The 18,368-nt window shown below is 36.8% G+C and overlaps 1 protein-coding gene across 1 annotated transcript in view; it reads left to right on the plus strand.

Annotated features, from left to right (window-relative positions):
• The window catches only part of Cpsf100 (cleavage and polyadenylation specificity factor subunit 2), a 162,673-nt gene that overhangs the window by 127,621 nt on the left and 16,684 nt on the right, over nucleotides 1-18,368 (plus strand). Inside the window, exons 13-14 of the mRNA XM_067156208.2 lie at nucleotides 2,944-3,088; nucleotides 6,762-6,802. Of these exons, the coding sequence (XP_067012309.1) occupies nucleotides 2,944-3,088; nucleotides 6,762-6,802 (186 nt within the window). The remainder of the gene's footprint in view (nucleotides 1-2,943; nucleotides 3,089-6,761; nucleotides 6,803-18,368) is intronic.

The raw sequence follows: 18,368 nt of genomic DNA on the forward strand, positions 1-18,368 counted from the left end.
ATAATTTATCGCCGTCTTCCGAGTCCAAATAATCAAATCCCAATAATCACAACACCCCTCATTAGCCATAATGATGACTGTTTTACATCTACAAATTTCTCCTGTTGTTCATGGAACAATGTGGAATGCATTGACGTAACCATGACTCCATCCATTCGCATCTGTTTTTGTTTCTGCTTAACTACATTTACCGTTACATCGTTTCCTTCCTCAGTTAGGTATTTCCGTTTCAAATGTTCTTCAATCAGTCCAAGATAGGTTCCTTTTCTTCTTTCATTTTCTAAACTTCGTTCTTGTGTTCGTTGACAAATATTTTCATAGTTCAAGTAAAATCAATTTGGCCTTCTCAAAAACATTTTGTAGTCCTCTTCCTAACTCATGTCTTTTCAGGTACAGTCGTTCCATATTACCTGCTGTTCTGACGATATTATCCTCTCTCAAGATTCCTCTCACCTTCAGATCAGTGTTGTTAAATTCTTCGTGCTCGTACGGGATCAGGCCAATATAATAGTTAATGGTTGACAACGCATACTTGTTTATTGCTGCAAACAGGTTTTTCACATTCAACTTTGTTTGGCATACATTTGTTACCCATGATTCAATCTTGTTGGCTACGATAACTTTATTCTCTGGCTTAATTACATTTCTCAAGTCTTCTAATATTCCTAGGTATTTGTATCCTTCCACATCATTTACCTTCTCTCCAAAGATAGTGTTTGAATTGATATTGTTCGCTGACTTTTGATGATTGATTATAAAACCCATGTTGTTGAGACATTGATTCATCCACTGGCTCAGCTCGTTCAATGTCTGCACATCTTTGGCAAATAATTTAATGTCATCGATGAAAATGAGGGGGTTGAACTCAATTCTTCCATGTTCATCTGTTTGGATCTTCTCGCAGTTCTTATTTGAGATTCTGCTCAACAATTCCATAGCAATTACGAACAACTTGGGTGATAGAGCATCTCCTTGTAAAATTCCTCTATTTATTTTCACGTCACCAACCACTTTATTTCCACATATTAATGTTGTTCTCTGTTTGTCAAGTGTCCTATTGACAAATTTAATGATGTTTTCTGGCTTTGCTTATAAGTGCTTGTTCCTTAGCGCCTTGACATCGGTTGCGTGTTCCCATTTGATTACTTGAGATAATATTGTTCACATCACAGAAATTGTTGAATATTACCGCGAACACTTTGCTGATTAATTTGAATAAATTTGAAAGGCATGTAATAGGCCTCAGGAGCTGCGGTATGTTTGCATTAGAGACTTTTGGAATCAGATATGTTATCCCAGCATAAAGCTCTTCTTCAATCAAGTCTGGGTTTTGAATTATTTCGTAGATTAGTTATTCTAATCTCTCATGTAGTGCTTACATCCTCTTAATGAAGTAATTATATACAAAATCAGGTCCTGTTGTTTTCCAGTTCGGTAGGTACTTCATACATCTGGATATGACCTCTTTCATCTTCTCTCTATCCATGTCTATCTTCACTTCCGCTGGACTTGGTTCTTGGATCAGTTGTTCATAATCTTTTCTTTCATCATATTTCCAGATTGAAGTCCAAAAGCGTTTGGTTTCTTCAAGATTAATATCTTCACTTACTGTAAATCTATCGCCTTCAAAGTCATGATAGAAGGTCTTCCTATTAAACTCAAACTTTCTGTTTGTATTCCTAGATGAAATACGATTTTCAGCTATCACTATCTTCTTGTGAATAACTATTTTCTCAAGAATTGTATCACGCATCTTCTGAATATCACTACTCTTGTTTGAATGAATTCGATTTTCTCTACACATTTTAATCATCTCTTTACTTGCGCTTTCATTTGGGTGGTTGGCATCAATTATTTCCAATTTTCTGTTCAATTTGTTGATCTTGGCTTCAGTAGAGCTTTTCCAGCCAGATACCTTCTTTTCTTTAGCTGTCACCATCTCATACATCTGTCGGCATGCATAAAACACACCATTCAGTTCGGCGATTGTCGTTATTTGCTGTTCTACTCGTTCCGTTTTTATGATTACATTCATCATTTTGAGTGTATCTTGTTTTATTTCCTGGCTAAATACTTTCTTAGTTCTTGTTTTCGCCTCTTCTTACAATATTCATCAATATTTGTCAATAACATTCATTTCACTTTGAGGAACAAGTCTGTGTTCTTCACCATAGATGGCACTTGTATTGCATTATCCTCTTTGAGGTTATCCGTTTCACATGCATTAATATTCTGACTCTTGTGCCTAAATCGATTGTATAAATTCCTGACATCAATTTTACGAGCTCCTTGGTCCAAGTGTTGTTGTTAACTCTTTGGTTATTTCCGCCACCATCCTCGGGGCATCCTGCTAAACCATGCATCAATCATCTGCTGCAGTCTTTCGATCCATTTCATTTTGTCGCATTCTTTAATCTCATTGATTAACATTACAAATACAAGCTCTTTGTTTTGTGCTTCTGCCGCCTTGACCGTGTTTGGTACTTGCTTAGTCGTTCTAATACTTTCACCTTCAATATGTCCATTGTTCTCCACCTCCCCCTCTTCTTCTCCCTCTCCTTCATCTTCCCCCTCTCCCACACCTTGTTGTACAGCTGTAGACAGGATTATTTGGTCGGTATCTCGCGAAACATCGTTAGATTCTTTCAATTTATTCGATGATTCGATGCTCAGAGAAATCATTTTATTTTATTTTATCAAATGAAGAATAACTTCCTTCATAATTATTTTCTTATTTGATTTTATTTGATTTTATTTTATCAAATGAAGAATAACTTCCTTCATAATTATTGAAAATCAACAGGGGTTAATTCAACTTTTTAGTTGTTATCCGTACAACTTAATCCATTATATTGTAAAAATTTACATCGACTCACACATGGGTACTGTTCAGAAAGCCCTTTAAGAGGCTGTTGGTACAAACTATCTCTCTCTCCCCTTTAGGTACGATTGACAGATGCCCTTGTATCATCACTAGAATTAAAGAAGGGCAAAGAAGCTGAACTGGCATGGCTTGATGCACAAATCTTGGTCCGCGACACAAGCAAAGATATAAAACCAGCTGACATGGAAGTGGATGAAACGAAAGGTAATGTTTATTAGCTTTGTATGTCATTAGGCATATATTTATTCTGATGCTGAAAAGATGTTTTTTTTAAATATACTGTCAACATTTAGTGATTAGGTTAGCTTAATTGAAGTTCTTTCTACCTGCCATCTGATTTGAATTCACACTTTATTGTATCACCTGTAATAGGGACTTATCCTGTTGCTGGTAAATAAATCTCACCACCACCATCATCATCATCATCCATTTCCTTTGTCCACCTCCCGCCAGGTTGAGATGTTTGTGGCCCCTTTCCATCTTCCTCTATCCAATCACCATTGTTCCTCCTTAACTGTGTTCTAATACAGGTTTCTTATAATTGTTTTCAACCTCCTTAATCTGGGTCTCCCTCTTGCCCTCTTTCCTCCTATCTGGGCCTCCATCATGCACTCTGGCAACCTTCAATCTTCCATCCTCTTAACATATCCAGACCATCTAAGTTTATTCCTCTCCATTCTGTTGTAAAGCCTTTCCAATATAATCTCCTTCCCATTGTTCTCATTTCTTACTCTTTCCTTTCTTATCGTTCCTGTCATACTTATCATAATTCTTAAAAATGTCATTTCACTGGCCCGGATTTTTATTCTCCGGTGAAATGAAAGAAATGTTGTATGGCTTTTAGTGCCGGGATATCCCAGAACGGGTTTGGCTCGCCAAAGTGCAGGTCTTTCTATTTGACGCCCGTAGGCGAACTGTGCGTCATGATGAGGATGAAATGATGATGAAGACAACACATACACCCAGCCCCCATGCCGTAGGAATTAACCAATTAAGGTTAAAATCTCCAACCCGGCCGGGAATCGAACCCGGGACCCTCTGAACCGAAGGCCAATACGCTGACCGTTCAGCCAACGAGTCGGACATTCTCCGGTCTTTTTTTCATTGTCCAGGTCTCCACTGACATTGTCAGTCCAGAGAAGTAGAACAACATCTCATACATCACCTCTTTACACTTCATTGGTTCTTCCTTTCTCCACACCGGGTTTCTTACCCTATGGTAGAATTCATTTCCCTATTGAGTCCTTTTATTAATCACCATGTCCAGCCATGCATCCTGCATCAGATTGCTTTCCAAGTACTTGAAGCTCTCCACAATTTCAAGGTTTTGTCCTTTTATTTTTATAATGCCTTTCCCTTCCCTTTCTCTTCTAATCACCACCATTGTCTTACTCATTTCCATGCTGATTTTAATTCCATAATTTTCAATAATATTACTCAACATGTTGAGTTGTCCTTGTACTTCCTCTCTGTTTACTCCCCACATCATATCAAGATGAAGTTGGAATTCAAAAGGACAAATTGAGGCAAATACTAATTTATAGGAAGGGGAGTTAGGGATTGGAATAACTTACCAAGGGAGATGTTCAATCAATTTCCAATTTCTTTGCAGTCATTTAAGAAAAGGCTATGGAAACTGCCACCTGGGCGACTGCCCTAAATGCAGATCAGATATTGATCACAATATTATCTGCAAACAGCACATTACCTTCAGCTCCCTGTCCCCCTATTTTACCTTTTTCTCTTTCACAATTTTGTCCATCACTGTTATGAATAACAGTAGTGACAGCACACTTCCTTGTAATAGTTCAGTTTTATTCCAAAACCACACTGTTCTCCTCACGTGTATCTGGACACTGCTGCAACAAGTTTTGTACATTGCTTGCATATATTCTGAATTTTTTTTTCCAAATCCTTTCCATACCTTTGCTCTGAGTTCACTATTGTAAACCTTTTCTAAATCAAAGAATGCCATAACCGTCTCTTTCATATTCCCAATGCTTTTTCATTATCTGCTTCATGCTGAAGATGGGTTCTAGTGTTGATCTTCCATTTTGAAATCCATAATGCTCTTCATGTAGTGGTCCTTCCATTCTCTTTTCTAGTGCCCTTTCAGGTTTTTTTTTTTTTTTCTACCTGAGATACGTGTGTGATTTCTCAATAATTCACATATCCTGTTTTATCCCCTAAAAATTATTATTAATCCTTTACTCCAGTCAGTTGGTACTGATTATTCTTTCCAAATACATCAAAATAGTCTATACAGCCATTGTAGACCAACAGACCCTGATGCTGTTATTATTTTAACACACAATTCATCTAATTATGATGCATTTTCCAGTTTCATTCATTTAACAGCAGTTCCCCCCTCTTCCTTTGTGATTTCAGGCTCAGATTCTGTTTTTTCCACTTAACCTCTATCATCTCGTCTACACCCCTTCTCACATTGAGAAGTTTATCAAAGTATTCCTTCCGTCTTTTCCTTATCTCCTCTGGTTACATTACAATATTATCTCTCCTTTTTTTTTTTTCCTTTCACCTGCTTTCTAAACTTTCTTTTCTCTTCTTACAAATCCATAATGACATCCTTTTACTGCTATACGCATCCTCTTCCAACTCTTGTGTAATTCCTTTCCAGCTTTTCTTCTTTTCTTTGCTTATTACTTTCTTGAAACATTTCCTGATACTTTCTTTTACTTTCTTCCATTTTATCCCTATTCCATAATTGCCACGCTTTCTCCTTATTCGACGCCAGCCCCGTGGTGTAGGGGTAGCATGCCTGCCTCTCACCCGGAGGCCCTGGGTTCAATTCCTGGCTAGGTCAGGAATTTTTATCTGGATCTGAAGTCCGGTTCGAGGTCCTCTCAGCCTACATGATTACAATTGAGGAGCTATCTGACGGTGAGATGACAGCCCTGACCTAGAAAGCCAAGAATAACGGACAAGAGGATTCATCTTGCTGACTACGTGACACCTCATAATCTGCAGGCCTTCGGGCTTGAGCAGCGGTCCCTTGGTATGGGGCTGTTGTGCCATGGGGTTTGATTTGGTTTGGTTCTTCCTATTTTGTCACTGCTCCCTTTACCCTCTCACTCATACATAGGGGTCTCTTTATCTTTCACTCTTTCAGCTTTTCTGCCACAAACTCTCTGCACAGAACATGTCCCATTCCACTTCCACTCTCTCCACCTGAGTTCTGGGTATGTGGTTTCTCAGTTTATATGAGAATTTTCTTTTACTTCCATATCTTTCAGTTTACATACTTTTAATTTTTTATCTCGTATTTCTTCCATTTTCACTATTTTCACTGTTGTTACCACTACTCTATGGTCTCCATTAAATGCTACTTCTGGCAAAGCTGTTACATCTAACAACTTTCAACGATTTGATCTTTCCACGAGGAAGTAATCTATTACTGTCTTTGTCCTTCGGTTTTCCCATCCATATGTTGTAATCTTTGTACGGTTCTTTTCCTGAACCACATACTGCCCACAGTTAATCCATTTCTCACCCAAAAATCCACCAACTTCTCTCCCACCTAACATGAAGTACAGACATCTTTTGGAGCCACCACTAACCTGGGGTCAGATGCTGATTGAAGAGTTCCTGTGTCATTTCCTACACTGTAATCTACAGGACTGGTTTTCTATATAAAAATTATCAAGAATTTTACCAGTTAACTGAAAACTATCAATACTCATGAATTATTTGTTCTTTGGTGTCCATTTTTTCACTATGTAACTTATGTCAGCATGCTCCTATTTTTTAAATGTATTTCAGTACATTACACTGAAAAATGTTATAATTGATTCTCATGTCTTTTTTTAGAATAAATATAATTCTGTATTAATGTGTTGTTGTCTGTGTGTAATTTCAGATGATGAGATTTATACTCTGGAGCCGCTTCCCCTGTATCAGGTAAACAATATTGTACAGTTTATTGCTGAAAAATGGCAGCCAGGTATTTTAGCCACCTTTCCTAATTTGTAAATAAAACCTGAGAAGAAAACTTGCCATGTGCACTGAAAAGTGTACCATAAAATGAAAGAAAAAATATTCTGGAAAGATAAAATACCTTTAAAAAATATGCACTATTAAACAAAGAATGGCATGTTTCGTTCTACTAGAACATCCTCAGATTCCATCAAATCACTTTAAATCATGTGCATATATGTACAATATTGCGTACATTCCATCAGTGATTTTGAATTGGTGATGTTATGAACAAAGTAGTCCTCCACTGTCACCTTGTTACCTTCAGCGACTGTGTTTGGACTGATCTTTGTTCTGGTCTTAGAACTGAAACTGAAGAAATATATAAAATGAAGATATTTGTCTGTGTGATGTAGATAGAAAAGTTGCAAGAGCAATAAAAGTGGAATCTGTGAGTAAAGACTACAGAGGAATATATACCATATTACAGTTTAAAGACCTACATGAGAATTTACATTTCGTCGGAACTAACTTTTCTGTCTGACCAGGATAGTGCACAATTCTATGGTAATGAAGTAGACCGTACAGCCAGCAACTCAACACCATGTGTTGGGCGGCAGTAAATCACTCAACTCCCTAAAGGATTCAACAACTTTGAGCAGAGGAGCCCCTATAGGTTGGGTGATGGTCCCTCAGTGGAGGGAATGCCAATGAAATCCATAACTCTACCAGTGATTTTGAGCGGCAATTGTGGGACTTGGTACGCTAAGAACTCGCACATCTGTAGCGCTATTGACATTATGAACCTTACAGCTGCAGCACTGCGATCCAAGACCCCACTGCGTTATTACATCCTAAGAACACTGCCATGGCAATGACACTGTTAAATTGTCATGTCTTTCCAGCCAACATCGATGATAACAATATAGTTATATAACGGTTTATTTATTTACTAATTAGACTTAGTAACACTTTTTCTACAAGTGACTATTGGATAACCTAATATACAGGAACTTTGTAGAAAAATAACCTTCTGACACTGGAACATCAACTGAATGAAACAAAATGTTGTAGATACATTAAACATTGTCCAACAGATTCATAGGTACAAACTCCAGCATGATGTGTGAAATTCAGTTCAGAGTGTATACTGTATGTCTACATCAAAAAATGTCTGCATACTTATAACAAAAATTTTTCTATTTGAACTAAGAACACTTATGTCCATCTCCTTGACTGAAAAGTCTGCATCGTGATCTTCAGTTCAAGGGCCCTGAGTTTGAATCCTAGACAGGATGAAGATTTTAATAGTGAATGATTAACTCATCTGGCTCAGAGACTGGGTGTTTTTCATCTTAATATACATCTCATTATCTACATACAACATACCACATTACCAACCACCACACAAACATGCAGTAGTATACATATCCCTATACTATAGGGTGGCATGAGGAAGGGTATACAACTGGAAGAAGAAGAATTAGGATCACTTATGCATACTCTTTATTATTAGGTGTATTAAATTATATATGACATGATTTATGGTGAGTTTATCAGTATCTGAACTAAGTACAGCCAAAATTGGTAGTTACCGAGCAAGTGGCCGTGCGGTTACGGTCGCGCAGTTGTGAGCTTGCATTCGGGAGATAGTGGGTTCGAACCCCACTGTTGGCAGCCCTGAAGATGGTTTTCTGTGGTTTCCCATTTTCACACCAGGCAAATGCTGCGGCTGTACCTTAATGAAGGCCTCGGCCGCTACCTTCCCAATCTCCCACCCTTCCGTCGCCGAAAACCTTCGATGTGCTAGTGCGAAGTTAAACAAATAGCAAAAAAAAATAATAATAATAATAGTAAAAAATAGTAGTTTGTGATATATGAAGCCATTTCTTTTCAGTTTTGAGTCAGTTAATTTATAACTGTTAGGTTCTTCTGTCTCTTGAAAGTAATTTATAAATTTCTCAAAATGTTGTTATTGTTTGAGTCATCAGTCCATAGACTGGTTTGATGCAGTTGTCCATGCCACCCTATCCTGTGCTAACCTTTTCATTTCTACGTAACTACTGCATCCTACATCTGCTCTAATCTGCTTGTCATATTCATACCTTGGTCTATCCCTACTGTTCTTACCACCTACACTTCCCTCAAAAACCAACTGAACAAGTCCTGGGTGTCTTTAAGATGTGTCCTATCATTCTCTCTCTTCTTCTCGTCACATTTAGCCAAATCGATCTCCTCTCGCCAATTTGATTCAGTATCTCTTCATTGGTGATTCGATCTATCCATCTCACCTTCAGCATTCTTCTGTAACACCACATTTCAAAAGCTTCTATTCTCTTTCTTTTTGAGCTAGTTATCATCCATGTTTCACTTCCATACTGCCCCCGTTTTACCGGGCAGCTCAGCCAGAGAGCGAGAGTCCCAGAGGCGGAACGTTCGCTTTCAGGCAACGCAAAGATTTTAAGGGCAGGGATAACCTAAGGACTGATGACAAATGAAAAACACTAAAAATGGGCTTTAACATTTATTAAAAAAATATTAGCACTTTCCAAAATCATCTAGTATTCTCAGAATCTTGAAATAAAAGAATTGTTTCTTCCCAGCCGGAGTTCATTGGAAATTCTTCACCAAAATTATATTCTGCAAAGATATGAAACTAAATTTTACTTAATCGCATTAATAAATTAATCCTCTTATTATTCGAGAAAACCCTATCTTAAAATTTCCAAAATCTGAATTTTAATCAATTAATTAAATTGACAATATTTCTGTTATTTACTCTTAATTCAATGAAAATTTCATCTCATCACAAAAAAATCAAATAACCATTTCTTTTAATTAAATGTTCTTCCAATTAATTATTTATACTTTAAATTATTTAATTAAAATTTTGAATGATTTCATTTAACACATATTTTTAATCTTGCATAACCTAACGCAATGTTGTGCACAACTCACAATTAAATGCTTTAAAATCTCGATATGCAAGGTTACTCTTTTACATTCGGTGAACTTAATCCATTGACGTGATCCTTGCTTAGATATTTTCCTCCGAAGCAATAGATCCTAATCTATCTTATTTCACCATAAAATCGCTTAGAGATTCATAATTGAGTCAAATATGATCGCCACAAAACAGCAAGAAATCGAAGAAATTTTACGCGGATAGCGTACACATTTCTTGACGAAATGACACCATGACAAAACATATTTACAAATTATTATCCATTCATCCATCTCACATTCATGCTTAGGTCCACGGCAATATTATCGAATGACTTTAACAAAACCTAGCCCTTCATTTTTATTTTTTACAATTACTCGAAATTGGAGAAGTTTTCCCGATGACGATATCAGATAAGGTCTACCATTGCAATCATTTGGCATGTGATGGTATCAGGGTTATCACTTCTTAATGAAATAGAATTCACAACGATGTCCCAGGAGAATTTTACAGTAGAAATCATCACTAATAATTCCATAAAATTGCCTACTATATCGGATAAATGCACATTCGCGTATGCGGTCTATGAGTCACGATTTCATTATTATTATTCTCCTATTACCTCAAAATATCGATCAATATGTGCTCCTCGTGAAGAAATTATGTTCGAAGACATACTTTCTTCCCTAATTGACTCATTTAATGGACACACAAATAAAATCCTATCATAAGATCCATTTACAAGTCTCAAATATCCAACATTTCAGTAAATGCAAAAATGTAACACACAAGTTACAACCGTATTCCAGGCCTACACTTACTCAAATATGAGCACACATTTACCACTCACAAGCACAGTAATAATTATACTCATGACCATAAATTATTCCTTTAGACCGTAATAATGTCAAATTATTATTATTTTTATTATTATTATTATTATTATTATTATTATTATTATTATTATTATGCACGCGCTATCGCGTCATCGTAGGCTACAAATTAATGAAATCATAGATGACTCTATCTTATCTCGAATCTACGATAAACCACAAAATCATCAAAGGAAGCTCCTAAATGAATAGAACACGTCGATATTCTGTCCCACATAATTCAAAATTATTTTCAAATTATTTAATAAATTAATAATTATTATCGCATGGGTTACATAATTTTAGCACTCTCCTATGCTTATTCTGGGATAGTGAGAACATGTCACGAAGCACTCACTGAAGTATAACAAATAACAGGTCCCAAATACACTCTCACGCACATCTCAAATTCTACCAACACCAATGAAAGAAGAATTAAATTTCTAACTACAAAGACTAATAGAAATTACTGTCAATAAATAAGCAAGGACTACGTCTACAATATTATCACAAAAGATCAACAGAAAAATATAATTTAAAAATCTTATCTGTAATGGACATGGTTCTGGACTTGGCAGATGATCAGTGAAATTGGATCAGACTTCCATCTCGAATTATATTCTCCCCTTGGCTGAAGGATGCCTCACGTTTTAGTTACTCATGGCAGCAGCAAAGGAAGACATGGAACAATCACAGACTCCTTCATAACGTTGAGGTTCCATCCTTGGGAATATTTCAGGACTGGTTGCGATCTTTCGTCTTCTGGTAAAAAGCTGAAACTAACAAGTCGGTTTTAGTAAGAGTTCCGAACACACACTCGATGCGTTATGATGGCAAAGTTTTACGTACTTTACAGTTCCTCAATTTTGTAAAATAAATGAATTCTGAACTGCCACGTTTCAAATAATTTTTGCTACTTAAAATTTCCTCAGAAGCAGAAATATTGCCATATTGCAGCAGATAAATGCTTATAGTTGCCAACGTTGTGCAATTGCCTCCAAATAAGACAGGCACTTTGAGAATATGACGACGAGTACTTGAATGAAGCAAGTAGAAATGTAAAAAGAACCAAATCTCCCCAGATACACGGGTATTTAATATCCTTAAGACGTAGGTGTGTCTGCAAGTTGTATACTATTGGTTGAAATCTTGCGATCGGGCTAATCTTCCAATTCTAATGGTGAAATATCATGACGTACAACTTCACAAAGTATTGATCGCCCTTGGCCTGGTAAATCCGTAGTCACGTGGCACACAGCAGGGATCTAGGACACAGCACAAAAAACCCAAGGCTGATGCATGCTTGTCGGGAAAAACCTGTTTCTGCCGCCGGCGAGCGGATATGCTATAGAGTTAAAATCTCCATTCTGACTGATAATTTAATGCACTATTCCACCCTGACAATAAAACATTCTTCCCAAATGAACCAATTACCAATTTTCAAGGGTACAATACAATGCCACGCTCCACACGAAAGTCTTCAAAAACATCTTTCTAATTCCTATATCAATGTTTGAGGTGAGCAAATTTCTTTTCTTAAGAAAGCTCTTCCTTGTTGTGCTAATCTGCATTTTATGTCCTCCTTACTTCTGCCATCGTTAGTTATTTTACTACTGAAGTACGGTAACAATATTCATCTACTTCCTTGAAGACTTCATTTCCTAATTTAATATTTCCTGCATCACCTGCCTTCGTTCGAGTGCACTCCATTACTTTTGTTTTGGACTTATTTATTTTCATCTTGTACTCCTTACCCAAAACTTCGTCCATACCATTCAGCAGCTTCTTGAGATCTTCTGCAGTCTCAGATAAAATAACAATATCATCGGCAAATCTCAAGGTTTTTATTTCCTCTCCTTGGATTGTGATTCCGTTTCCAAATTCCTCTTTGATTTCCTTTACTGCCTGTTCTATGTAAACATTGAAAAGGAGGGGGGACAAACTGCAGCCTTGCCTCACTCCTTTCTGGATTGCTGCTTCTTTTTCAAAGCCCTCGATTCTTATCACTGCAGACTGATTTTTATACAGATTGTAGATAATTCTTCGTTCTCGGTATCTGATCCCAATCACCTTCAGAATCTGAAATAGCTTGGTCCAATTAACATTATCAAATGCCTTTTGTAGATCTACGAATGCCATGTACGTGGGCTTGTCTTTCTTAATTCGATCCTCTAAGATCAAGTGTAAAGTCAGGATTGCTTCACGTGTTCCTACATTTCTCCTGAAGCCAAATTGATCTTCTCCCAACTCAGCTTCAACTTGTTTTTCCATTCTTCTGTAAATAATACATGTTAAAATTTTGCAGGCATGAGATACTAAACTAATGGTGTGATAGTTTTCACACCTGTCAGCACTGGCTTTCTTGGGAATAGGTATAACAACATTCTGTCAAAAATCGGATGGGACTTCTGTCTCATACATCTTACACACTAAATGGAATAACCTTGCCATGCTGGTTTCTCCTAAGGCAGTCAGTAATTCAGAGGGAATGTCATCAATTCCAGGTGCCTTGTTCCTATCTAGGTCGCTGACAGCTCTGTCTAACTCTGATCTCTAAATTGGGTCTCCCATTTCATCAGCATCAACAGCCTCTTGTTCCAGAACCAAATTATCTATATCTTCATCTTGATAAAACTGTTGGATATGTTCCTGCCATCTTCCTGCTTTGTCTTCTTTCCCTAGAAGTGGCTTTCCATCTGAGATCTTAATATTCATACAGCTAGATTTCCTTTCTCCAAAGGTTTCCTTGATTTTCCTATATGCAGCATCTACCTTTTCTAGGACCATACAACCTTCAACATCCTTGCACTTCTCCTTTAGTCAGTCTTCCTTAGCTACCTTGCACTTTCTATCCACTTCATTCTTTAATTGCCTGTATTCTTTTCTGCCCTCTTCATTGCTAGCGTTCTTGTATTTTCGTCGTTCATCAATCAGGTCTAGTATCTCCTGAGTTATTAACTGATTCTTAGTTGATCTTTTCTTCCTTCCTAACATTTCTTTAGCAGCCCTGCTGACTTCATTTTTCATGACTATCCACTCTTCCTCTATTGTGTTTCCTTCACTCTTTTCATTTAGTCCTTTTGCAACATGTTCTTTGAAACAATCCCTCACACTCTTTTCTTTTAACTTGTCTTTTTGCATTCTTCCCTTTCTTCAATTTCTTCAGCTTCAGATGGCATTTCATGACCAACAAGTTGTGGTCAGAGTCCACGTCTGCTCCTGGGAAAGTTTTGCAATCCAACACCTGGTTTCTGAATCTCTGCCTAATCATAATGAAGTCTGTTTGATACATTCCAGAGTCTCCAGGTCTCGCCCACTTATAAAGCCGTCGTTTGTGGTGTTTGAACCAAGTATTGGCAAGGACTAAATTATGATCAGTGCAGAATTCAACCAGCCGACTTCCTCTTTCGTTCCTTTGTCCCAATCCGAATTCTCCTACTGTATTACCTTCTCTTCCTTGGCCTACCACTGCATTCCAGTCTCCCATCACAATTAGATTCTCGTCACCTTTTACATATTGTATTAAATCTTCTATCTCTTCATATGTTCTTTCAATTTCCTCATCATCCGCTGAGCTAGTAGGCATATAGACCTGGACTATTGTGGTGGGCATTGGTTTGGTGTCTATCTTGACGACAATAATTCTTTCACTATGCTGGTCGTAGTAGCTTACCCGCTGCCCTATTTTCTTATTCATTATTAAACCACCTCCTGCATTTCCTCTGTTTGATTTTGTGTTGATAATTCGGTAGTCGCCTGACCAAAAATTCTGTTCTCCCTGTCAGCGTACTTCACTTATACCAACTACATCTAACTTTAGCCTATCCATCTCCCTTTTCAGATTCTCTAATCTACCACAACGATTCAAACTTCTGACATTCCACGCTCTGACTAGCAGAATGTCAGTATCCATCTTCCTGATGATCGCCCCCTCTCGTGTAGTCCCCACCCGGAGATCCGAATGGGGGACTAGTTTACCTCCGGAATATTTTACCCGTGAGGAAGCCATCATCAGTACATCATTCATACAGAGAGAGTTGCATGTCATCGGGAGTTAGTTACGGCTGTAGTTTCCCGTTGCTTTCAGCTATGTAGCAGTATCAACACAGCTAAGCCATGTTGAGTATTATTACAGGGCCATGTCAGTCAATCATTCAGACTGCCGCCCTTGCAACTTCCGAAAGGCTTCTAACCCCTTTCGATGAACCGTTCCTTAGTCTGGTCTCTCAACAGATACCCAACCGATATGGTTGCACCTGCAGCTCAGCTATCTGCTTCATTGGGACATGCAAGCCTCCCCACCACGGCAAGGTCACATGTATTACAGGTAATAAATATCATTTTTGGTCCGTATTGATGATATTTGATTAGAATAATAACAGTAAGTTATTTATTAAATTGACCTCCTAATCAATACAATAAGGCATTGTCTTGGATGATTTACATTGATCTATTAACTAAAAATGGTACATGTTTCGACTAGTATGAAGGCATCATGAGCCATTGTCTTAACCTCGGAATAAAAATAAGCACTTGATTAACATATAATAAGATAAAATTAATTTTAAAAATCTTGAAGAGACTTAAACTAAAATTAACATTAAAAATAACAATGTTGGTTTTTAAATTGTTTTTTCTTACAATGTGAAGGATTACAAAGGTGAAAGTATTAAAATTATTGACATTAAAACGCTGCTATTACAAGTAAAATGAGCAAAGCAACAGACTGTCATGAACAAGTAGTAAGATCGCTATAAAATTAAGCTCAACAATGTGTTCTACATTTCTACCATATGCCTATGACTTTCGTCTTTTGTCTCCTAGAAGGGAATATAGTGATCTCTTGACTAACCTTCAACATTATTTTCTCAATATTACTTTTTGAATAAATATGACTGATCGTCATTCTCGTCAGTCTAATTGTAACCACCAATCGCTCAACTTAATTTTATAAGCAGTCTTACTACTTGTTCATCACAGTCTGTTGCTTTATCCATTTTACTTGTAATAGCAGCCTTTTAATGTCAATAATTTTAATACTTTCACCTTTGTAATTCTTCACATTGTAAAAAAAAAAAATGTTTAATCAACATTTTATTTTTAATGTTAATTTTAGTTTGTCTCTTCAAGATTTTTTAAATTAATGTTATCTTATTATATGTTAATAAAGTGCTTATTTTTATTCTGAGGTTAAGACAATGGCTGATGATGCCTTCATACTAGGCAAAACATGTACCATTTTTAGTTAATAGATCAATGTAAATCATCCAAGACAATGACTTATTGTATTGATTAGGTGGTCAATTTAATAAATAACTTACTGTTATTATTCTAATAAAGGTCACATGTTTCACAGGGGAGCATAAATTAGTTTTGACAGACTGAAGAACCTCAGTTTTTTAACTGGTTAACTGCTAAAAAATGAAAAAATATGCTGTTAAATTTAAGGTTAGGTTTGAATGTAAAAGTAATTTTGATGAAAAACAAAGAAGAAAGTGTTTACAATTATAATCAATGAAATGAATAAAGAAATGGTACATTTTAAAAACACCAACATAGTTAAACATCAAGAAAAAACATTCTTAGAAACACGAACTCTGCACGTCAGTATTAGCATAAAAAATTTTAAATGCACAGAAATTGTCTAGATTTTGATTCGGAACAAAGAAACACATGTAAAAATACACAGAGAACTTACACAACAACACTAGTGTGTAAGAAACAAGTCTAAAGTAGGCTGCTTCTTCTTTTATTACAAATTACTTAGAAGAGTATTGAGTCTGGTAATGTAATTCATTGCAGTCATCCACGACAAAACTTGACACATTACATTGTACTTTTTCTGTAGCTTCTACCGCTGCTGAATGCGTTGGTACTGCTGTGCAGATCTTACTGATTTTGTTTCCATCCTCGGGTTCGTGCTCATTACTATCTTTATCAGTTATTAGCTGTTCATGAAGTTTGTCTACCATCTGCACTTCACAGGGGGCAATATTGTCATCACATTCAGCATATGTTGCAAAATTCATCTCTTCATCTGTCCCAAGCTGGCTACATTCTTCGTCCATATGATCAGTGCTTTCCATTATTTCTATTGAAACGTCATCAGTAGCTGAACGAAAGAAGCCTACTTTGCAGAAACAGTTTCAAATTGTGGTCAAGTTTACAAATTCCCAAGCACATTTTAAGAAATGCATGGCATCCAAAATTGATATTTTTAAGTGAAGCTGTTTCCAGTAAAGCCAACCTCTTTTGCACAAGCATCTTTCTGTATTTCTGCTTCACGCACCAGATGATGCCCAGGTCCAGCCGTTAGAGATGGCTTCTAGAGTTGGCAGGAAGAAACACTACATGTATATTTTTCAAATAAGATGTATGAATTGGGTGCACAGCACATCATTATTCAATGAAAAATACCATTTTCTTCTGTTGCACTCCCATTCTGGCATCAAGTGATCACAAGAAGTTCTCAAAAATTGAATATGTCATCAACCATTCATATTGCCATATACTGGCATTGAAAGGTACGTACGTACATTCATAAAACTGTATGGATTCTTCCTCTTCCGTAGTATGAGCGGCATCTATTCTCCGTACCACTCTCCTTGGAACATAATAGCACTGTTTATCTCTCTTTACTGAGTTTACCTCCATGGCATTTCTTATCCTTGAACATATATGTTTTATCAGTTAGAAGCTAGTAAAATAGCTTCACTTTATCTCTATTAAAAACATATTCAGGGCTGTAGAACTTTAAGATTTCCAACAATGTCATATCTCTCTACGTCTGGACAGTATCGATATTGACACTGTCAACCTACCCACATAAGGATTTGTATGAAAGTTCATTCCTTTTTTTTAACCTTCAAGCCATCCAATAGATGCCTTGAAGTTTTTTTAAAATAATATTTGTTCGTGGCATCAACCTCTGCAGATCTTTTGCCGCTACTTGCCTTGAAGTTACATAATCCTCTTTTGGCGGTAAATGCAATATCTTTGGCTCGAATCACTTTTCCATCAATAGGAATATTCAAAGCCGAGCCTGTTTAAACCATTTCACCATAACATCTTCTAAATCTGGAAACTGGCTTTTACGAACACATTTCACTTGGCTGTTTCTTCCTGCCAGACAAGTATCTTCAATCTTCTTTCAGTTGCTTACAATTGTGTTTAAATTCGTACTAGGAAAGTTCAACATCTGGGCGATTAGCACATTTTTCATGTGTAGATTAACATCTACTTTCTGAATAAACTTTAATTTTTCATCATTTGTTAACTGTCTAGCTTTCTTCTTCTCCAAACTGAATGTCCTGGAAAACACTATGCGTGAATACAGTAGACCTAATTTATGTACATTGTTACTCAATTCACCTAACAAATATAAAATTAAACACCAATACATAAGCTTATGTATGAGTACAGTAGGACACACATTGTTACACCATTCATTTCAGCATCATCAATCATCATTTACGTACGTTGTTACACAATTCACCTAACGAACATAAAATTAAGCATCAGCACAGCACGTCAGCTATATGCATAAGTGCAGTAGCCCTAATTTACGCACGTTCTTACTACACAGTTCATGTACGAATGTAAAATTAAGCACCAGTATGTCAGCTGAACTACTGTCGAGTGATCCAAACAGCCACACCAAAGGCTGGCTTGGGACTGACGCTCCCTGTAACTGTAGGCCAACACACTGCTGCACTACGCAGTCCGAGGCTATGAA

The sequence above is a fragment of the Anabrus simplex genome, chromosome 1, assembly GCF_040414725.1.
Source record: "Anabrus simplex isolate iqAnaSimp1 chromosome 1, ASM4041472v1, whole genome shotgun sequence".
In the NCBI taxonomy this organism is placed as follows: Eukaryota; Metazoa; Arthropoda; class Insecta; order Orthoptera; family Tettigoniidae; genus Anabrus; species Anabrus simplex.